The sequence below is a fragment of the Andrographis paniculata genome, unplaced genomic scaffold (assembly GCF_009805555.1).
Source record: "Andrographis paniculata isolate CXL003 unplaced genomic scaffold, ASM980555v1 Contig19END, whole genome shotgun sequence".
NCBI classification, from domain to species: Eukaryota; Viridiplantae; Streptophyta; class Magnoliopsida; order Lamiales; family Acanthaceae; genus Andrographis; species Andrographis paniculata.
Window position 1 is genome coordinate 1,349,299 of NW_026137479.1, and position 24,526 is coordinate 1,373,824.

The 24,526-nt window shown below is 38.9% G+C and overlaps 1 protein-coding gene across 1 annotated transcript; it reads right to left on the minus strand.

Moving 5' to 3' along the window:
- Positions 1-6,234: 6,234 nt before the first annotated feature.
- Positions 6,235-18,314, minus strand: LOC127243002 (acetyl-coenzyme A synthetase, chloroplastic/glyoxysomal). The gene is made up of 18 exons (XM_051262838.1): positions 17,584-18,314; positions 17,340-17,483; positions 17,094-17,249; positions 16,875-16,997; positions 16,571-16,739; positions 16,038-16,120; positions 15,167-15,268; positions 14,991-15,079; positions 14,805-14,895; positions 14,383-14,496; positions 13,268-13,344; positions 13,071-13,149; positions 12,916-12,984; positions 11,660-11,835; positions 11,468-11,524; positions 7,447-7,537; positions 7,255-7,353; positions 6,235-6,591 (listed from the first exon to the last, which is right to left on the minus strand). Exons 1-18 carry the CDS (start codon positions 18,217-18,219, stop codon positions 6,406-6,408), a joined length of 2,541 nt encoding a protein of 846 aa, XP_051118795.1. The 5' UTR covers positions 18,220-18,314; the 3' UTR covers positions 6,235-6,405.
- Between the last annotated feature and the right edge of the window lie 6,212 nt (positions 18,315-24,526).

Consider the following 24,526-nt stretch of genomic DNA (forward strand, 5'->3'; position numbering starts at 1 on the left):
TAGATACAATAAATATAATATAAAATTATTATTAATTATAAAATTAAAATATAAATATATAAAAATAATATATTTTATAAATAATAAAATAAATAAGTAAAAATATCATTTTTAATTTAAAATAAAATAAAAAACATAAAAAATGAGAGCGTACCCTCGTCTTAGAGGGTGATGTCTATAAATATAAAAAGTAAATTGAAGTTTACTAGAATCGTGAGTTAAAGATGGTCTAAAAAACCTTTGATCTTCAATTTAAGAGAGTTCAGATTTTAAATTACTATTACATCCATACAATAATCTTATTTATTATTTTTTTATTTTAAAATAATAGTTTTATTTTTATAAAATTATTTTTATTTTTTCATTATTATTACAAAGAAAAAAATCATTTATCCTTACTTTTCACCCATTTTAAATGCCGTGCCCAACCTAATAAAATTATTCTTTTGGGAAGAAAAGAGTATTAAAGTTTAAAATTTCTTTTCTTTATTTTTGTATAATTATCTAATTTAATTTTAATTCTAAAATTTAAATTTATCTATTTTATCAATCTCTTGTATTTATTCTTTTTAATTATATCTATCCATATCCCAAATCACAAATCAAACGTTCGCCCACCTGCTAGAAAGGGGCGGATCTACATGGAAGCTAGGGGGTCAACGACCCAAGTCCTCAAAATATATCTATTTTTTAGTGTAAAAAAATAGTAAAATATATATATTTTTTTTAGTAATTTGCCCCTCCTATTTTTTTATTTAATAATGTAAAAAATTATAAAAATTTTATTTGTTTGTTAATTTATATTTATAGCCTTTAAGTTTTATTTTTTTATAATAAAAAATATTGAATTTTATGTAGTTTTGTTGAATTTTTTTTTTAATTTTTTTTGACCCGGATGTGCTATGAATTAAAAAAAGAATATTGAATTGATAAAAAAAAAACGATAAAAAAAATCGATATTTTTGTCCCCTAAACTTTTACTGCTAGTTCCGTCACTGCCCGTTAGCTCAGGTCAAACCTCCCTGTACTTTTTTTCTCAAGTTCTTTTCGTTTTTTAACCTTTAACCATTGCCGTGAAGCATCGTCTGTTTACATTTATCGTATACTTACATAATCCACGATTAATTTTTTTACCACAATGGCAGCACAGAAATGGCAAGCAGCAATAGTAGGTTGTGGGCGGTGACAATAGGAAGCAACAACAGTGGCGAGAAAACGCTCTTTTGTTGAAGATGTCTTCGTATAAGTTTGATCTGGAGAAGTTTAATGGGTCGAATGACTTCACGCTCTGGAAGGTCAAGATAAGGGCACTTCTGGTTCAACAAGGATGTGCGGCTGCGTTAGAGGGAGAAGACAAGTTTCCTAAAGACACGAATGAGAGGTAAATAAGGAGATTTTGACAAGAGCTCATTCCGCGATCTTGCTGTCAGTTACTGATGAGGTGTTACGGGAGGTTGTAGATCAGACAACGGCTTTTGGGTTATGGAATAAACTGTGTGAGAAGTACCAAAACAACTTTCTCACGAACAGACTATATCAGAAGCAACGTCTTTACACCCTCCGGATGTCCGAAAGTACTCAGGTAAAGGATCATCTTATACCTTTAACTGTATCATTCTTGATCTTCAAGGAGTTGAGGTTAAAGTAGATGATGAAGATCAAGCCCTAATTTTATTGTGTTCACTACCTAGTTCATATGAGAATTTTGTAGATACTATGCTATATGGTAGAACCAAAATTTCTGTTAATGATGTGAAAGATGCCCTTATGTCCAAAGAATTGAAAAGAAAGGTTTCTTTGAAAGGGGTTCTGGTTCAGGTCTGTTTGCAGGTAGGGGAAGACCACAGGAGAAGGGTAACGGGAATGGGAGGTCACGTTCAAAATCAAAATCCTCTAGCAAAGTTAAGTGTTATCTTTGCAAGGAGAAATGACACGTTAAAAGGGATTGTCCGCAGAAGAAGGGAAATACAATGGTTGATTCTAGTAATAGTGGTAGCAGTGCCGCTGTGGTACAAGACAGTTCTGATGATGGGGACTTTGGTGAAGTTCTGACAGCGTGCAGTGCTAGTACTGCTAATTCCTGGATTATGGATACCGGTGCTTCTCACCACATGACGTTCTCTCGTGATCTACTCACTTCTTTTAAAGAGTGGAATAGAACGGTGAAGTTAGGTGATGATGGGGTTCTAGCCATAAAGGGGAGCGGGATAGTACAGATAAAATTGCATGACGGTACTGTCAGGAAATTTGACTGTTGGTATGTTCCTGAACTCAGAAAGAATTTGATTTCTCTTGGCACCTTAGCCAAGAATGGTTTAAAACATCATGGTGAATGTGAGTGGGTGAAAGTCCTGAAAGGTGTTCTGGTAATGATGACGGGAAAACCGCAACATGGAATTTATTTTCTTCAGGGCAGTTCAGTGATGGGAACGGCGGCGGTATCCCAATCCTTGGATAAACATGATGAGAGGACAAATTTGTGGCACCGTCGATTAGGTCACATGAGTGAGCTAGGGTTGTTTGTGTTGAGCAAGCAGGGTTTATTTGGTGGGGATGTGATAGGTAAAATTCAATTATGTGAGGCTTGTGTAAAAGGGAAACAACGCAGGGTGAGGTTTAGTACCGGTCATCACACTTCAAAAGAAATTCTGGAGTATGTTCATTCAATTATGGGGTCCTTCTCCAGTGAAATCGCAGGGCGGGTGTTCTTACTTTGTCACTTTCATAGATGATTATTCAAGAAAAGTCTGGTTGTACTTTCTGAAGACTAAAGATGCGGTGTTTGGGAAGTTCAAGGAGTGGAAGACCATGGTTGAAAAACGGACGGGTAAACAGGTCAAGACTCTAAAAACTGATAATGGGTTGGAGTTCTGCAACGATCCATTTGATGATTTCTGCAAGAAAGAAGGTATAGTGAGGCACCGCACTGTACGACACACACCACAACAAAATGGAGTTGCAGAGCGAATGAACCAAACCCTCATGGCGCGTGCTAGGTGTATGCGCATATTCGCTGGCTTATCTAAGCAATTCTGGGCTGAAGCAGTAAACACTGCTAGCTATCTGGTTAATAGATCTTCATCAACTGCAATTGACTTAAAGACTCTTCAAGAGGTATGGTCAAGTAAACCCTCTGATTACTCTAATCTAAGAATATTTGGATGCCCTGCATACGCTCACGTGAATGATGGTAAGCTGGAGCCGAGGGCGGTAAAATGCATATTTCTAGGGTATGCAACAGGAGTAAAAGGTTATCGACTGTGGTGTACAGAAGGTAAAAATCCTGGTAAATTTCTTATTAGCAGAGATGTAACCTTTGATGAATCTGCTATGCTTGATCAGAGTAGAGGTTGTGAAAGTATTGCATGTACAAAAGATTGTGGTGCTAACCAGAGGGTGGAGTTTGAGACTCTTGACAGAGTTGTGTTAGAGGAAGAACAACAGGATAATACTATTGATCAATCCGATCAACCAGATCATTCAAAACCTCAAGGGAAACCAATTGAGGGGAAGCTGATGACGCTGGTACTGGGGTTAAAGATTCTATAGCAGCAAGAAAGGGAAAGAGAAATATTCAGAAACCAGCTAGATTTGCAGGATGTGTCAATACATGTGACATGAATTATGTGGCTTATGCACTGGCGGTTGGTGATGATCTTGGCTCTGATGAGCCAAAGACATATAAAGAAGCTGTGGCGAGTAAAGATGCAGAAACCTGGATTATGGCAATGAATGAAGAGATGCAGTCTCTTGAAAAGAACAAGACTTGGGATCTTGTTGCACTACCAAAAGGGGTGAAGCCAGTGGGATGCAAATGAGTCTTTAAAAGAAATGAGGGAATTCCTGGTGTTGAACCTGCTACGTTCAAGGTGAGACTGGTGGCAAAAGGGTTTTCACGGAAGAAATGAATCGATTATCATGAAGTCTTTTCTCCTGTGGTAAAACACAAAACCATTCGGGTTCTTTTGGCAATGGTGGGTGCTTTTGATCTGGAGCTGGAGCAGCTTAATGTAAAAACAACATTCCTTCATGGTAATCTAGAAGAACAGATTTACATGTCTCAACCGGAGGGGTTCTACAGTTCTAAAGGGGACCAGGTATGCTTGTTAAAGAAATCTCTGTATGGCTTGAAGCAGTCTCCGAGGCAATGGTACAAGAGATTTGACTCATTCATGGTGTCTAATGGTTATACTCGTAATCAGTTTGATAACTGTGTTTACTCGAAGAAAGTTTCTACTGATTCCTTTGTATATTTGCTGTTGTATGTGGATGATACGTTAATTGCAGCTAAAAACATGGCTGTAATTAATGACTTGAAGGCTCTACTAAAGGGTGAGTTTGAGATGAAGGATTTGGGTGCGGCAAAGAAAATACTTGGTATGGAGATCTTGCGTGATAGAGAAGCAAGACGGCTATGAGTTTCTCAAGAAAAGTATATTGAGAAAGTTTTACAGGCATTCTCTGTTGATCAGTCCAAACCGGTAAATACCCCTTTGGCGGCACACTTTAAACTTGATCGAAGCACTATACCGGCTACAGATGAAGAGGTTAGTCACATGAAGACGGTTCCATATTTAAGTGCAGTTGGAAGTCTTATGTATGCGATGGTATGTACGAGACCGGATCTCGTTTATGCGGTTAATGTGGTGAGCAAGTTTATGGCTAATCCGGGTAAAGCTCACTGGGGAGCTGTAAAGTGGATCTTGCGATATTTGAAATGAGCGTCTGATATTTGCCTGGTATATGATGATAAAAGCCATGGTGATGGTCTTGTTGGCTATGCAGACTCTGATTATGGGGGTGACTTGGTGAAACGAAGATCACTGACTTGTTTTATCTTCACTCTGTTTGGATGTGCAGTCAGTTGGAAGTCTACTTTACAACCTACGGTTGCACTGTCGACGACTGAGGCGGAATACATGTCAATGACTGAAGATATTAAGGAGGGTATTTGGTTACATGGTCTGGTGCAGAGTTTGGGTCTGAAGGTGGAGAAACCGGTGTTATTCTGTGATAGTCAAAGTGCTTTGAGTTTGGCTAAAAACCCAGTGTATCATGAGAGAACAAAACATATTGATGTAAGGTTGAATTTTATCCGTGATGTTCCAGAAGAAGACAAGTTTTCTATTCATAAAATAGCTATAGAACATAATCCAACTGATATGTTGACAAAGGCGCTACCGACGGAGAAGTTTGAGCACTGCTTGAACTTGGTGAATATTCGCAGGAGGTAAAGCCCTCTCGGGGCATCTGGCAGGAAGGAGACGACTGAGAGATACTGACGAACCTTTGGCGGTTGGAGAAACTCCAAGTCAAGGTGGAAATTGTTGAAACGTGACTTGGATTTAGTGGTCTACCCGACCCTAAACCAAAGCGAAAGGGTTGTTTCAATTGACAGGTTTCCTTTTGGGTTTATCCTAATTAATAACAAAAGGCTTAGGGTTTAGGGTGTTTTGGGTGTTTATAAATAGACAACTATGGTTCTTAATCTCTGAGTATAATAAAATCTCTCCGGTTCCTGCCCGTGGACGTAGGTTGACACATCGTCACCGAACCATGTAAAACCTCTGTGTTCTTTATTTGCTTTCTTTCTCGTTTTCTCATAACAATTTCTTTAGGAGATTTTGGGAAAATTTGGATTTAGATTTGATTTTTATTTGAATTTTGAGATAGTTTGAATTTTGTTGTTTCTTTTGGGTTTGGTTAGAGTTTTTGATGAGGATTGATTTGATGGATATAAATATAATAATATAAATGTATAGTAATTTATATAATTTAATTATAAATTTATATAATATATATATATATTTTTAAATTTTTATTTATTTTTTATATAAATTTTTTTTATTCTCGTTCGAGTGTAACTTCCTCTTTTCAATTTTTAAGCTAACGAACTCATGGGTTGAGGTCATCTGTAAAAGACACTTTTAAAACATATACTCATAAAACACATGGACATATATATGTGCTTCATACATAAATCGGTGCCTTTCATTTATCCCCATCTGTCAATTCCAAACCACAAAAAGAATAAATAAATAAATAAAACATATAAATGAAAAAGTTTTATTATTATTATTATTATTATTATTATTATTATTATTATCTCAAGCATAAAGTATCATTATTATTCTTAATTCAAGCATTTTTTTTAGAAATGTGTGAGAAAAGTGCTCACAGTAATGCCACCCTTGTAAAACATAAAACATATAATTTACATCTACTAAGAACAGATTTTCAACACCTCAGCATATTTAACTAGTTAATGGTGGGCCAATGACAACATGAGTGCAATAGAAAATGTATCTTTCGAAGATTATTGCAAAAGTAAATTTGTGAAAAGGATATGAAATGGTATTTTCAGTGGTACAAGCCTTATTTTCTTGCAACTTAAAATTTCAAACATCAACTGTCAGCATGCTTAATAAGTTGATCAACCACACCAGGATCTGCCAGCGTGCTTGTATCACCAAGCTCATCTAATTGTCTCGAAGCAATTTTCCTCAAAATTCGTCTCATTATCTTTCCGCTTCTTGTCTTTGGTAGACCAGGAGCCCAGTGAATGACATCTGGTGCTGCAAATGCTCCAATCTGAACACAACCAAAAGCATTACTACATATAAATCATACATATAAATACCTCAAGGAATAATTTGTCTGATGGGAGACTCTCTTTAACAATGAAATACAATAATATTAAACGTGCACAAAATACTCCATATCACCATCAACCACGACTCAAACAGATGCCCATAGAACAAAAAAATATAAAAATAATATTTCATTACATAGACCAGTGATACATGTACATAAAGAGCTAAAAACCTAGGCTTTCCAATGGACTACTTACAATTTACAGGATCAATGCTTGAGCTGCCTCCCCCACACACACTCAAATAAAAAATAAAATAACAAGCCTAAGGCTATTCACCAAAACTGTTCATGCAACCCCTACATTAAACGTGACTACTTTGAGAAACATTACCAAAGTCCTTGTGGTACTACCATTGGAAAATATATTGTGCTATGTACCCTAGGCCTGCAGATATTTACTAAGACTTCTAACACATTTGCACTCTTGCAAACCCTCTGATTATACTTAATTACATTTCACAGAAATACCTTTCCGTTTATTGGTGCCCAAAAGATTGTTGCCAAAACTAAGGCTAAAATTTTATTAAAAGCTCTCTAAAAGGGCAAAGTTGAACTTTGCGTGTTTATAATTCATATAATAATAAAGGAATTTCAGTTCACCTGCTTTCTCACAGTCATTATAAGACTTCTCCGAAGATCCTCACTGTAAGAAACACCTTCCGCCAGAGTAACAAATGCATATATGCCCTGTCCTTTAACCTAATCAAATGTAAGAAGCATATATGACCGAAGTTAAATATTAGTTTACAATGAATGATTTATAGCAGGACAATAAAAAAGATATTAGTTTACCTCATGCTCTACACCAACAACAGCAGCTTCAGTGCACTGGGGATGTGAAACTAATGCAGATTCCACTTCAGCAGTGCCAATGCGATGTCCACTGAATTCATATATGAAAGAAAATGTAAATCCTAATAAAGTCGAGTTTCCGATCAGAATATGTATACCAAACCCCCAAATTAGTCACATCTGAAAGGCTAGACATTGTGTGCAGTGCTTTCCTACTTATCTGATGCTTATCTTTGGTGCACTTATTATCAAAGCCATAATATATTTTGCATGTTCCTAGTGTCAGAGAATACATGCGCAAAACAGCAGTGTTCTTCAATAATATGATTAGGTTCTTTAGTAATGTTCAGATTAAAATTTTTAAATTGTTTTCTAGATCACGGACAAACCATATTCTTCTAAACCCTCTAGAACGGTTAAAATATATTAGTGAAGAGAATAGTATTCAGAAGCCAACTATATAAGGTCGACCTTATACAAAAGAATAAATCTAAATAATAACAACCAAATCTAGTAACATGTCTAGATAATAAGAACCTAATCTAGCAAATATGATTATACAAATCTAAATAATATCAACTAAAAATCTATCATAAATATATTTCAACACCCCGTCTCAAACTCAAATTGGTGATGTAGAAGCTAACTCGAGTTTGACAAAGGAAATAGGAGGTGGTTGAATATGGCAGTAATTCATAACTTGACATCAACATTCAAATCAAATCTCTGTTGTGGTGGGGATGTTAAACCCTAAGAAATTAGGATTTTGGTAAGATTAAAGTTTCCAATGACATCAATCCTCTGTCACGGGCACGCGCCAACGATCTTCTGTCGCAACGACGGGAACTTTAATAAATTAAAGTTTTACCCAAATTAGGAATTTTTAATGACCACAGTCTTCTATCGTGGTGGCGGCGGCAACGATCCTCTGTCGTTGCAGCGGCATCAAGATTTCTGATGACGATGATCCTCTATCGCCTCGGCACCGCTAAACCCTAAGATATTAAATCCTAATTGGTAGAAACTTCGGACAAATAATTAAATATCATACCAAAAATCGTAATCAAAACTGAAAGCTTGACAGATAGACTAAAAATATCTCACTATATTGTTGCCGAAAAATTCTAACAATTGGACACCGAACAGACTTGCACATGCACCCAAAGTCGGTGGCAAAAAAATGTTGACAGCATTTAGTGGCGTTGACCGACGGTGTTGACCAAATATTGATCGACGTTGGTAACTCATATGCACTGTTTTGATGATGATATTTGGTGGCAAATGTTTTCCAAATTATGAATAGGATGAAGATTTGAAATAAGGTCCTCTGGTACATTACGGGATGTACCCGGAGAAAACGTGAATTAGTAGACCAGAAGAATAGTAAGCTTTAATATCATGTAAAAATTATAAGAGAAATTTCTGAGATTTATTGATAATGAAGTTAAAGTCTGATGTTATACAAAAGGATAAATCTAAATAATATAAATCAAATCTAGTAATATATCTAGATAATAACAACCTAATCTAGTAGATATGATTATATAATAACTAACAAATCTAAATAATATCAACTAAAATATTTATCTAAAATATATTTCAACAGGGGTGTAGTCATGTGGGATAATATTGTGGAATGGCATGCAACAACCAAACTACCCTTATGACCAGTGCTAGAGCTGACTTTAGAATTGGGAGTAAAGTGATTCAAGAATTTGTGTGGAAAGGCTAAGCATACACTGATGCAGACTACGTTGGGTCTATTGTTGATAGAAGGTAGCATCTCGATATTGTGCCTTTCTTGGGGGAAATCTTATGACATGGAGCAAGAAACAAAGTGTGGTAGCTCGATCAAGTGCAGAAGCAGGGTTTAGAGCAATGGCTCAAGGTGTTTGTGAGCTACTTTAGTTAAAGATTATACTTGAAGACCAAAAGATCAAGTGGGAAAGGCCTATGAGGCTCTACTATGACAACAAGTCTGCAATCAGCATAGATGACAATCCAATGCAACACACACCAAACAAAACATATCGAGATTGACAAACATTTTATCACAGAGAAGTTGGACAACGGATTGATTTGGACTCCCTACATATCAACAATTGGTCAACTAATAGATATATTAACAAAAGGATTGAATAACTCAATGTTTCAAACTATTGTATTCAAGCTGAGAATAGAAAATATCTATTCACCAGCTTCAGGGGAAGTGTGGGAAAATATGTGAATCTATCTATTTTTAGGAAACAAATATTTTGTCCTTTGTACAGCTAGAGATCCTATAATTCATGGGATAAGATAGTGGTAGTTTCCTTTTATTTTACTAGGAATGTTGTATGAAAATCTGGCCTGGCTCGATATGTAAATTAATACAAGTTTTTTGACAGAATTTATCTACTTCTTCATTTTATTTTCAAAGTATGAGAAAAATGACAACGAATCTCAATAATATTTGTTTTTCAATGAAATAACAAGTTAAAAAAAATATGCATTGCCATTTCATTAGCACAAAATGGTTTCATTTTAGATACACAAAAAAAACTCTAATTTTGAGATTAACTACTTGTTCTAAATAAGTTCATAATATGCTAAGCTCATAGCATCATACTTAACTTTAGCAGTAAATCTAACAATGACATTATGCCTCTTACCGATTAATGATAGATAATCAAGGGAACTAAAATATAATATCCTAACATAAGTTGTCTATCATAAGGTGATCATGCCCATTCAATATATGATAGCGAACAACTTAAGCGTGAGACTGATTGAAACACAATATTCTTGACTATGTTATACTTTCACATATTGTAAAAAGCAAGCGATGGCATCCCGATGAGCGGTACATAAAGATGGGTGGAACTAACTCATAGCACTAATGATAAAGGAAATATCAGGTTGAGTGATAGTATGATAATTAAGCTTGCTAACTAATCTTCAATATCGATTAACATCTGCCAAGCTCCCCAACTTTGACAAATTTAAAGTTGACATCCATACATGTATTTTCTAAGATATCTAAGGCATATTTTAAAAATGCAGCTAGTTGGTGAAGCAATGTCATCCTTATTTTGGAAATGTTGGAATGGGGACCATCCAATAACTTGGGCATTCTCTACAATTGAGTATGAAAAAGTGCCTCCAATATCATACTTCTATCACCAAAAATTATCTTACTCAGCCACTCTAGTAATTTAATTGTGGACCTAGTTTACACTCCCTAGTCTTTAGGAAGTAACCAAATTTCAAGCAATCCACACTTGCCCTCACACGCTACATCTTTACCTTCAATTACCCTTGTCAGTTCTACTACACCAGTTCATGCTATTAGCTATATGACTCCATCATTGGACATGTCTCTCAAGTTCGTTTTATGTGTTCCCCATTGTTTGTACGAGTTGATCAAGTCATACTTTTAAGTGTTCGATCATTTTTTTCTTGCATTGACCTGGGTAACAATGAGGGATGAATGATTAGCATTAGAATGTGACTTACACAAGTTTTACCACCTCTATCCCCCATTTGTTTTAATGTTGTTCTTGCCTTTGATTCGCCTCCACTCCTTTGCCAACACCCTTGCCACTACAATTAGCCTAAGTTCATTTATAAGTTCTTGGCACATGTAATCCTTCAATAGCAAGATCTTTCAACTTAGGAAGATGACTCAGTCGAAAACAGGTTTGGTCAACTTCACAATATATGTTTGATCTATATATGTTGTAGTTTGAGGGTAAGTGCTGATAAAAATGACGTTGGGTTAGGTTAGAAAAAGATGGACTAGGCCAAGCCCGTTAGTAGTTGTGTGTGTGTGTTGTCATATTGTGAAATAGGACTAATTACACAGCTCTTAAAATACACTGAGTTCAAACAGATTCTATGTACCAACCAATAGTTGTGCATTGAAACATCTCAGATGCTTTATTATTATTATTATTATTCATTACAAAGTACACCAATAAACACCAAGAAAACAAGTTATTGCCAATTTAATGCATAGAAAGATGAAAGCGAATCAAAATACCTGACATTGATAACATCATCAACTCTGCCTGTAAGCCAGTAGTATCCATCCTTATCCCTATCAATACATGCATATGTGCATATAAATTTTCATTAGTTGCTCATATAAGAAAGAAATGGTACCAGAGAATCATTTATATCATATTTGTAAGACATTTGAGGACAAAACCTCCCAGTTTCCAATAGATACTACCTGCTGCAACCGTCTCCGCTGAAGTAGTAGCCAGGGAAGGCACTAAAGTATGTAGTTTCATATCTTTCATGATCTCCATAAAGTGTTCGAAATGCCCCTGGCCAAGAACACTTAATACACAAATATCCACTGCACTCTCCTTCGATTTCAACACCCTTCTCATCCACTATAACAGGCTGCATGAATGAGTGAAAGAAGAGAATGATACGCATTGCTTAAGAAGAATCTAGTAACAAATAATGATACATAATGTCAAACTATAATAAGTATATTCAATGGAAAATTCTTATTTTAAAAATATGGTTTTTAGCCAGTCCCATTGTGTGTTTCCTAAGACTTGAATACTTAAGAATATCAATAATATAACTAGGAAGTTACTGAAATGAAGCAACTGAAACTTATTTTAAAGAATTTCCACTGGCAGTTTAAGGATCAATTTAAGTTAACAATTAGAATGAGGATAAATTTACAAGATTATCTTCGTAAGACATTACTCTTAAACAATTATACAAAAACACTAAACATAGACTGAGGTCAAATAACAAAGGTTCATTTTACTTAACAAATAACAACCAACCTAACAATTGGACATCACCATTAGAGTTGTTAAACGAACCGAGCCGTTTGTGAACTCGGCTCCGTTAAAGCTCATTTGCGAACGTTAACGAGTCGAACCGAACAACATAAACAAACTCGTTTGGTTAACGAACGAACTCGAACTTTGTTCGCGAATATTCGTTTAAATAATATATTTATTATAAATATTATATATACATATAAAATTATAATTTATAAATAAATAAAATAAATTTGAATTTCTTTTTTAATTTATATATAAATTAAAAAATTGAGATAAACGAGCTTGAATGAGCTTAATCGAGACTAAACAAGCCGAACACGAACACAAACAACAAAAATTTTTAATGAGCTGAACTCGAACACTACAAACAAGCTCGAAAGTTTAACGAACGAACACGAACCTTATTCGCAAACGTTAATGAACACTTAAAATTTGGCTCGACTCGTCTCGTTAATAGCTCTAATCACCACCCAAAAACAAACCATAGAGTTCTCACTGAACTACAAACTTGTATGTGTTGAATTGCACAGAAATGAAAAACCATGCACAAATTCAAACAAAAGAATTATAGAGTTTAATTGTTTTAAGTGCAGTTACAGAGCTATTATCTACATGACACACTACATAATCGTGCTTCTAGATATGGAAGGTTTATAATAATTCTCCATTCCAATACCTGAGCCCCAAAGAAAGGAAAGGTCGCAGAACCTGGCTTCTGCGGCCAAGCACCAGGTAAGGGAGTGATCTGCAAAATTATGTCAATGAATCTTATTTCAGTTATTACCATTAGTTCTGCATTAATATTAAATCAAATAAAACAAACAAAACTACCATGAAACCCCCTGTTTCTGTTTGCCACCAGGTGTCAGATATGGGGCATCTTGAGTTCCCAACCACATTAAAAAACCACCTGATATGTAAACATAATGGCAACATAGACATGAATACTTCACATTGTACCCAGACATATTAATAAGAATTTTAACAAGATATAAAAGAGCTAAAGCTTTTAATGACAGATGGACAACCTCCATGCACTTGGATTAATAGGTTCACCAACACTGCCAAGAACTCGCAATGATTTCCGTGAGTATTGGGTGACATGCTGCATGATTTACAGAATAAAATCAGAATTTGAAAACCAGAAAGAAAAAGAAAAAAGAAAAAGGTCCTGTGCCTCGCCCATTCCTTTTTCACAAAGTAAATGATAAATTAGATGGGCACGCCTCAAATCCAATACCAATGAGAGTAAAATTTATTATGACTTTGCACATAAGTTTTGGGAAAATTGCACTACTAAGTAGCAGTTTAAGTAAGAGAGACTCACAGGTTGCGTAAGTTAATACTTTAAATTTTTAAGTTTTCAATATTTTGTTTGTTCACAATCTATTCACGTATGCTTGATGTTCTTATGATGATGATAGTTTCTTGCTTCTACTAGCCACACGGGTGCCACGTAGGCATCCGCATCTCCGGCGCCGGAGGACTAAATTTGCGAAAATTTTTCACTTACGAAACTAGCTAGGGTACTAAAATGATAAAAACATCCAGTTATATGACTAAAAAAATCAATTTACCCTAGAATATTAAAGAAGCCACAATGACTGAGGCCATGATTAAGACTTCAACGTGTTAATACTAAAACAATTGGTCATATCTACTTTAAGTGGCTCTAATCCCAACTCTGGAAGGAGGTCTAAATATTAGCAAAGTAGCTAAAAGACTACCAAGACCAGAATAAGATTCATAAGAAAGGATATTTGCAGATGGTCCCAAAACCAAAAGAAAACCAATCAACAAAGTATGTATTTATATTTTTATGTTACAACACTTCTATACTCTTCCACAAAGTCCGCTATTAAAATTTCTCATTCTTTGTCATGCATACAAGAGGTCTTGTTTCCCCTTGTGTCATATAGCCTATCTATATAACCCAATACAATTCCAAAAGAACAAATCACTGAAGGGCAACCTTCCGTTGACATCATTTAGCAAACAAGGAAAAACAGATTCAAGGTATCCTCTATCTACACAGATGCAGTAAATCTAAAGCATGTGAATTAACATCAACATGTATAAATGGTAACCACAAACAGCATGCACAAAAAATAACAAGTAAAATGGGAGTATGGTCCATTCTTGCCTTGTCTCCTTCACGCATCAAAGATCGCACCAATGTGGGGGCTGTGTAAAATATAGACACTTTGTATTTGTCAACTATGTCCCAGCAACGTCCTGGGTGAGGATAATTAGGGGCCTGCACTAATTTCAAATTAATGCTGAAGGATAATATCCAGCCACATCTAACAGATAGAAGGGCTCATCAAACGCTGAAGCCTCTAGAATCACAAGATTGCATTTCATATGCAGTTGAGACAAATATATTAGAGCATAAATAACCCACAGAATCATTATCTGAATCAAATAATAAACATAAAATTCTCAAAATCCTAAAATGCTCTTGCATTTTTAAGAAGATATATCATTGTATTAGAGTGGAACCTATAAAAAGATTGTGGAAAAAGATCATGTGTTTGCTAAGGAGTGAAAATTTTGATGTGATACCCCTTCGAAAATGACAACAGTTGCCCCATTCAGCAAAGGCCCATAAGTAACATAGCTGTGACCAGTAATCCAACCACAGTCTGCTGTGCACCTGCCAAATGAAGACATGGGGTGGCCAAACTAGGATCAATTTTTTATTAAGAAAAGAAGACCTAAAAAGGAATCCATAATTAAGCTAAAGTATACCAGTATATGTCTGATGGTTTATAGTCAAAGGCATATTTAAATGTTGTGGCTGTGTAGACCATATATCCTCCAGTTGTATGCAGGACTCCCTTCCAAATCAATGGATGATAACATTTTAGAGCAATATAATGAACAAAAAAAATCGTTAATGTATCATAAATCTAAATCCTTGTTACCTTGGGTTTTCCGGTGCTTCCACTTGTATATAGTAAGAAAAGCGGATCCTCTGCATCGACCCATTCCACATCACAAGTAGTTGGATATTTAGTAACAACATCCTGGAGGATAAAAGGACAAAAACAACCTATGAATCTGCCATGATATTGTCAGAAATTTACAAATATTAACTAAATAAAAACCAAAGATATTGTGATGATCCGCAGATTTTATTCTCCAAGACCAAAATTAGTATAAAAAATTAAAAGCTGATTCCTTCAGGCAATATTACAATGAACATAGCTAATCAGTACTTAGACTAGCATTTGACATGAAATGTAACAGCTACAATCTACAGATTGAATCATGTCCAGCAGTTTCAAAATTCGTCTAAATTTCCAATTAAGTTTTCCTTGACACCTTTGGAAAAGGTTACATTTAAATGTTGATGAGAAAATGTGCCTCAATTCCACATACTGATTGCGGGATCCATATAGTCATCATTTTTATAATATGATCAACTTGTTAACAATGCGGCATCAAGGCATATTTGAGAATTATCAGCATGAACTCAGTATAATGATTTCAATTGGTATCAGTTGTCATCCATATGCATCAGCTGCAACTATACAAAGACTGAAATGGCAGATGCTGCTGAACGAGGTTAGATGATCTTGATCATGATGGTGATAATGATGATGGCAACTACCACAGGTCTGTTAGTGTTTTTAGATGGTTGCATGATATACTATACTATGTCCACGTGGCAAACAAGCCAAGCAGGTCAAGGCAGCCATAGAACTCATGTGAGCATCTACAGATTTTTCAGAGTTGTCTATTCTACAAGGACAATAAAGTTGATATATTGGAAAGTCTTTATGGTCAACCAACCTGCCACCAAGTATCTCTTCCCTCAACCCACTTTGTGCTTTCCTTACTCAAAGCCGATCCATTTTCATAGGTCAAGCACACATCTGAAGAATAAGAACATACCAAATACTTAGGAAAACCAAGTCCACGTCTATTTCTAAGAAATTCATGTCATAAACTTCATGGCACTTAATTAAAAAAGCATAATAATTTGGCGGACACAACAGATTTCTTCCACGACAAAGAGAAGTACTATGGATATTATCTCCATTCTGCTAGCATGCAACAATATGAGCAACCAAGAATATCAGGGAAGTTCAGGTGGGAAACTCAAAGATTCATTTCTTATTTGAGAGAAAAATGAAAAACTAGTATAGCAAGGATCGTAGGTCCACTTTAGACCATATCTATATAAAGTCAACAAGACCATTCAAGTTTATTGCTTTACATTGTCTCTTGTGTCCTGTAATGATAAGCCACCCTTTGCTGTTCCCTGACACTAAGGAGAAAGTAGATGTTTTATAGTGTCGTTAAATTAAAAGGGTGAGATTTACCTACAAGCACGCCATTTTGGGAAGATTCTGCCAGTGCTGTGTCAACTATGTCTTTTAAATGGATGACCTTGGGCCCTCTTTGAACAGCATTGCAAGTTATTACAACCTTTGGTTTGCAATCCATGATCCTCTGCGCTATGGATTCAGAGGAAAATCCAGCAAAAACAACCTGCAAGCACAAGCAGAGAAATTTTGTATTTCTCAAGAGTAACCATAATAACAATAATGTAATTAAAAACAAAAAAAAAACAAAAGAAAAAAAAAAAGGGTTTGAACATTTAAAAAGAAGAGCAAGCATAAATACCGAGTGAACAGCACCAATGCGAGCACAAGCAAGCATAGCGATGGGCAGTTCCATGAGCATGGGCAGATAAATTAAAACAGCATCTCCCTTTTGGATGCCAATTCCTTTCAAGTAATTTGCCAGCTTTTAGCACAAAACATTACGGTTAGTATTTACTAACTGATCTTCAAGTTGTAAGAACGTATTAATAAATCATGAAGAGACAAATGGATCGGAGACCTGGCAAACGCTCTGCAGGAGTTGATTGTATGTTAAACTGGCGTCGCGGCCAGGTTCGTTCCCTTCCCAGTAGATGGCAACCTTCTCGCCATTTCCAGATGCAATGTTGGTATCTAAACAGTTGTAGCAGATATTGGTAATTCCACTCTTGAACCACTGATCCCAGACACGGCACTCACGTTAAAAAGGGATGGGATACGTTAGAGAGAAATGGAGAAGGGAAATAAAAGAATTGAAGATCATAACCTCTATGTTTATTCTCCCCTTTCGAATGTCGAGATTCTCAGAGTAAACTGGTTGAGCCCATATCTGTTTCCAGTAGAACTGGGACGCTATGTCGGACCAGAACCCCGCAGGATCCGCAATGGACCTTTTGTACATCTCCAGATACTTAACCAGAATAGCAATAAAAATACAAACTCCCAATAAGACCTGGATTACTAGAAGAGGTACATAGATACTGGTAAGAATTAAGAAACTATAGACGTACTTTGTCAGGGGAGGGGATGTGAGCGTTTCCAGAAAAATCTTGACTTGGGACTACAAGATCATCCTCCTCAGAAGCAAGTGCCTCTCCGAGGACAATGGCGTTCAATCTCGGAATCTTTCCGGCACCAGAAGGCAGCGTAGCCATAGACTCGACATGGCGGAGGAAATTAGAAGTGGTCAAAGTAGAGGACTTTGACGAGAGAGCCGAAGATCCGTGGGTGGAAGGATCAGTCATGATTGGAAATCCAGGAAATCGGCGACAAAGAGGAAAAAGATGAAGGTAGATTGGGAGATGAAGCCAAGAACAGCGTTCGTTGACCAAGTAGTGAGTCGTCCTCCTCGGGAGCCTGGACTTTAAATGGTATGAATGTACGGTGGAACAGCGACGCAAGCTCTGAGTTCCATATTTAATATTCGAGGACGAGTGGGAGCAGCCCAAATGGGGTGTGGCGATAGTAATAAATTCCTTCCTAACTGGATGCACCTGTCCACCTCTTCCACCGCTTCTGTAACAGTAGTATATATTTTTACGAAAAGGGGGAGGAGCTGCAGCGAATTGGGAAGAAGAAGAAAAAGAACCACCGTAGTCGCGCAGACAAAAACTGGAGCTACAGTACGAGGATGTGGAGACAGCCATTCAGGGGTCTATGACTCTATGGTGGTTAATCCGCGATGGGGGCAGGAGGATGGGGAGGGTGCCGATAATAACTAATCCACACTGTCTGCATCTCCCGGCCCATCTCTGCAAATAGAAATGAGAACTCGCCTGATGAAGATAAATTTTGTGATTGTTATTGATTTTAAATTAAATTTAAATTAAATAATTCTTTACAAAATACAGTATCGAAATTAAGGACATTGTATAAATTTTTTTATTTCAAAAAGTTTGGAAAAAATTCAGGTTTCTTATAATTAAAATTAATCCATTTTGATTTCAATATAAACTATTTATTAATTTTAATTCTAATATATATACTTCTTTCGTCCCAGAAGTAAATATTCAAGTAGTTTTATAAATATTAGTATTATATTGGGATATAGTTAGAATAAAGTAAAAATGATATTTGTATAATATAATGTAAATTATAAAGGTATTTGTAATGTTACGTATATAATAATAAATACTTTGTTACGAGACGAATGAGTAATTTTAATTGATATCAATATAAATAATTTATTAATTTTAATTTTAATAATAATAATTTTAATAAATTTTAGTTTCACTTAGGGAGAGAGCTGACGTAGACTTAAAAAAGAGATATACGGTGATTGACATGAACGAATACACAACCATGTACATTATTGAGAATTCTTCGAAACAAATCGATTATGACAGGATCCAATTAAGCTGCCGGAGGTGATTTTTTACAACATCAAATACTGAATCAATTTCCGTTTTTAAGGGTTTAGGGTTTATGGTTTAGGATTTTTTTTTTACTGTATAGCAGTGGCTGAACCCAAAGTGGGCTGCTTACGTACCCGAACGTGATTAAGTCATACGTAGTTCTTAGTAGCGCTACATAGTCCAAAGTAAACAAACATGTATGACCGGCCTAGGTAATCAAAGTATCTATCCTAAGGCTAAATGCCTAAGTCATCAATACCAACCAAAGCTAAGAGCGTGTTTGACAATTAGCTGATAGCTGTTAGCGGTTAGCTGATTCAATTAGATGATACTTGTTAGCTGATTCAATTAGCTGGTTTGACTAGCTGATTCGATTAGCTATTTATATTAACATGTTTGGTAAAACAACTGTTTGATATTAGCTGTTTATATATAAAATGACAATTGAGGACATTTCTATTTTATTCTTGTTTCAAATATATTCAATTGTTATTAGTTATTGAAAATTATAAAAGTGTTATAAAAGTATTTATTTTTATTACAGTTAGATTTAAAAAATAATATATTTTTATTAAAATATATAAATAATTTTTTTATTGAAAATGATGTAAAATATAAAATAATAAAATTTTCGTTTTATTATGTTAGTTATCAATTAGTTCATTATATTTATAATTTTCAATAAATTTAATTTATTTTTAGTATAAAATTTATATAATGTAATTTTAATAAAAGAATAAATTATTAATATTTATATTTTGGGTAAACTGTTTTTTTAGTCCCGTAACTGGACCCCTTTATTATTTTAGTCCTATAAGTGGAGCCTGTCGCAAACTAGTCCCATAAGTGAAAAATTTTCGCTGTTTTAGTTCTCCGGCGCCGGAGACGTCCGCGTGGCTCGCCGGAGGTGACGTGTCCGCCAGGTTTGGGGAGACGGATGATGCTGATACCAAAAAAAACCCTAAACCCTAAACCCTAAACAAAAAAAAACCCTAAACCTTAAACCTTAAACCTCAAGGCATAAAAAAATCCTAAACCTCAAGGCATCGGCAGTATCTTACTTTGCATTGATGTTTGGGGAGACGGATGATGCTGATACTTCGGGGATGGATGAGTTGGCGGATATGCCGCCGCAGGTTCCTTCGGAGGAGAATCGGCGGCTTTTGGCACCGCCGATGTTAGCAGAGATTCGAGAGGTTGTCTTCTTGATAGATCCGGATTGTGTGGCAGGTCCGGAAGGATACTCGGCAGCTTTTTATAGGGCTTGTTGGATGATTGTTGGTCCAGATGTGTTAGCAGCTGTGTTGGATTTCTTTTCGGGGACCCCGCTCCCGAAGTTTTATACGGCCACCACCATTGTCCTCATCCCGAAGAGGGATGCCCCGGAGTCCTGGGCCGATTATCGGCCAATTAGTCTGTGCAACGTGAGCAACGAGATCATCACGAAGTTGCTCACGGTGCACCTCGGGACTTTACTACCGCGCCTCTTTTCACCGCATCAAAGGGGGTTTATGAAGGGGCGTGCGATTACGGATAACATTCTAATGGCATCCGAGATGGTTCATGACTTGAACCTTAGAGACACGTCGCAAATGTGCTTCTGAAACTAGACCTTAATAAGCCATATGATTGGGTGTCTTGGCGTTTTTTGAGACATGCCTTGTTGAGGTTTGGTTTTGCGGAGGCGTTTATTACATTGGTGATGCATTGTGTAGAGCATGCTTACTACTCCGTTTTGATTAACGGAGGCCTTGGGGGATTTTTTAAATCCTCCAGGGGGTCCGACAGGGAGACCCGTTGTCGTCAACTTTGTTTGTGCTTGCGGCGGACCTGTTGTCGAGGGGTTTGGAGCGTCTTTACCAGGGACATCCGGAGCTTTACTTTCGATGTAGATGAGGGTTTTGGTTGTCTCACTTAGCATATGCCGATGATGTGCTGATATTTGCGAGTGCCTGTGGGGAGCAGATGAGCTCTTTGACGACCTTTTTTGCTGATTATGCGAGGATCACTAGCCAAAAGGTCAACTGTCAGAAAAGTTCGATTGTTTTTAGTCGACGATGCCCGAGGGAAGTTCGGGAGCAATTTCAGTCAGTCACGGGTTTCAGAGTGGCTGACCTCCCCCTTACTTGGTGCGCCCCTCTATGTAGGGAATCAGAGGAGCATTTTGTACGAGGAGCTTCTGGGGAAGCTTCGGAGATACTTGAGCCGCTGGGATCGGGCTGTCTTATCACATGGCGGTCGATTAGAGCTTATCCGGAGCATATTTATATCCCTACCACTATATTTACTTTAGGTTCTGCATCCTCCACATTCGATTCTTCATGAGGTTGAGCAGATCTGTACGCGTTTCTTTTGGGGCTCGTATCATGGTCACCGCTAGCGTCATTGAATTTCATGGGCGGATGCGGCACGGCCACAGGACGAGGGTGGTTTGGGTGTTAGGCATTTATCGGATATGGTTCATGCCTTCTCTATGAAGCTTTGGTGGAAGCTTCGTAAGGGTTCCTCGTTGTGGGCGCAGGCGATGTGGCACAAGTACTTTCGCGATTCCTTTTCGGGTAGAGTCCCTTGTCGGATATGCAACAGCCCGGTGTGGAAGCGCTTGTGCCGCGTTAGGGAGGAGGTCCAGTTGCAGATATACTGGACTCTAGGTTGGGGGGAGTGTTTCTTTGAGGAGGACAGATGGTTCGGGGAGCAGCCCCTTTCGACCTTCCGGGGAGACAGCCGGCCGCCTCCGTCGATACTGGTCCGGGATTTAGGGTTTAGGGTTTAGGGTTTAGGGTTTAGGGTTTAGGGTTTTTTTTTTTTTTTTTTTTTTTTTTTTTTTTTTTTTTTTGGCTGGGCTCAAAGAGCTGCCTACGTACCCCAACGGGATCAAGCCATACGTAGTTCTGCAAAGTTCGGTACAAGTGCTGCAAATGTAAATAAAGAGTGTAAGCAAATAAAAGCTAACGGAAGCGAAAGCACGGAAGGCCCGCCGCGTCAGCATGGATGAGGCCACGGGTCGTCGCTGGGATGTCCGCCGGCTCAAGGATCCGCATATGAGGAAGGGCAACAGAGGTGTTCGCCAAGTTGTCCGCCACTTTATTGCCCTCGCGGAAAATATGAGAGATCCTCCACTCGATGCTGCGAAGCTGTAGGCGCAGGTGGTGGAGACAAGGTTGGAGAGTCCAGTGTCCCGTCGAGGAGGAGATGAGAGAGATACTGCTGGCCGAGTCCGTCTCGATCCAGAGAGGGAGGAGGCCGCGGGCAACCGCCAGGTCCACTCCAGATCGAATCGCCTGCAGTTCGGCCAAAATGTTCGTCGTATTCAAAAGGGGAACTTGGAATGCCACAATTGGGGCGCCGGTGGCATCCCGAAAGACGCCCGCGGCTCCAGCGGCGCCTGGATTCCCGAGCGATGCCCCATCAGTGTTGAGTTTGAACCAGCCTGGAGACGGGGCTTCCCAGCGTACCATGACCGGCGGCCGAAGAACCGGAGGCGGGAGGCGAAGGCCGAGAGTGGAGGCTAAGTGCACCTCCCCAGGCCAGTGCTGTCGCTGAAGGAGGCCAGCACGGCCCAACACCTGCAAATGAGAGTGAATACGCCAAATAATCCTGTCAGAGGAAATCTGGATACCTCGGTGTTTGGCGTCATTCCGTGCCGTCCAAAGAAACCAGAAGGCCAGAAGTGGGATATAGGTACGGATGCTCCGCGCATGTGGGGAGGACAGACGCCAAGCAGAGACCATCAGGTGGGGCGCATGTGTCCGCGGGGTTCGGATACGGAATAGGTCGGCAAGATGGCGCCACACGCGCTGGGCAACCGCCGACGAGAAGAATAAGTGTGCAAAAGTCTCGGATTCACTGCAGCACTGGCAGCGAGAAACAATAGGGAGACCCAGCCTCCAAAGGGCCTCGTCAACAGGTATCCGACGGCGAAATAAACGCCATAGGAATACCGACATCGTAGGCGTAAGTAGTGGCGACCAGAGGCAGCAGGAAAGCCAACTCCGAGCCCCGGCTGTCCGGCTCATCTCCCAGGCTGAGGTAGTAGTAAGAGTACCTGTGTCCGAAGCCTTCCATATCGGCTGATCCGCTATCAGGGGGTCAAAAGGAATCGCAGAGACCCGCTGAACAAGGGATGCCGGAAGGTAGGCCTGAAGGCGCGTCAAATCCCACGACCCGTTAACCCACATCTCTTTCACCCGAATCGGCGGAGGGCGGTCCCGGCGGTCAGTGCAGAGAGGGCGATCGCCGCACCAAGTATCATACCAGAAGAAACAGTCCCCACGCCCCAAGTTCCAAGTGATCTGCGTCTGTGCCTCATCGCGGATCTGGCAAAGACGTTTCCAGACCGGGCTGTCGTAGTTCCGGCAGGGGGCGAGACCCGGGAAGGAGCTGCGGAAATATTTATGCTGGAGCGCGCGAGCCCAAAGAGAGGAACCATCTCTGAGACGCCACCACAATTTAAGCGAGAAGGCGCGAACCATGTCGGACAGGCGGCGAATACCAAGCCCGCCCTCGTCCTGGGGCCTCGCCGCATCCATCCAGGAAATCCAATGGCGGCGACGGTGGCCATGATAGGAGCCCCAGAAGAAACGAGCACAGAGCTGCTCCACTGAGTGTAGGACAGCCTGGGGGGGGTTAAGGACCTGTAGGAGGTAAAGGGGAAGCGAGAAGAGCGTGCTTCTGATCAGTTGCAAGCGACCTCCGTGAGAGAGAACGGAGCGGTCCCAACGCTGCAGATATCGCCGCAGTTTCCCAAGTAGGTCTTCGTAGAGGATATTACGCCGATTGCCCACATAGAGCGGGGCGCCGAGGTACGTAAGGGGAAGTCCAACCCTGCCGAAACCAGTGACGGACTGAAGCTGTCGCTGGACCCTCTCCGGGCATCGGCGGCTAAATACCAGCTGACTTTTCTGACAGTTCACCATCTGGCCAGTAGTTCGCGCATACGTCGTCAGAAAATCCGTCAAGAGGCTGATTCGATCACCACGGGTATTGGCAAAGATGAGAACATCATCCGCATAGGCTAGGTGCGTCAATCGGAACCGACCACGACACCGATAGTACAGGTCCGGGTACCGATTGTATAGGCGCTCCAAGCCGCGAGATAAGAGATCTGCAGCCAAAACAAAGAGAGTCGGGGACAGGGGGTCTCCCTGCCTGAGGCCTCGCGAGGAGGGGAAGAAACCGCCCAAGTCCCCATTCACAAGAATCGAGTACCAAGCATGCTCGACACAATTCATAATCAAGGTGATAAAATGAGGCGGGAAACCGAACCTGGTAAGGGCATGTCGCAAGAACCGCCACGATACCCGATCGTATGCCTTATTCAAATCCAGTTTCAGCAGCAAATTGTGCGAGTCCCCCCTCAAATTGAGATCATGTACCATTTCCGATGCCAGCAAAATATTGTCTGCAATTGCCCGACCTTTGACAAAACCACTCTGGTGTGGCGACAGAAGCTGCGGTAGTAGCGGACCAAGTCGCACAGTGAGTAACTTCGTGAAGATCTTAGAACTCACATTACAGAGGCTGATAGGCCGAAAATCAGCCCAAGCGACTGGCCCGTCCGTCTTGGGGATAAGCACAAGTGTCGTTGCCGTATAGAACT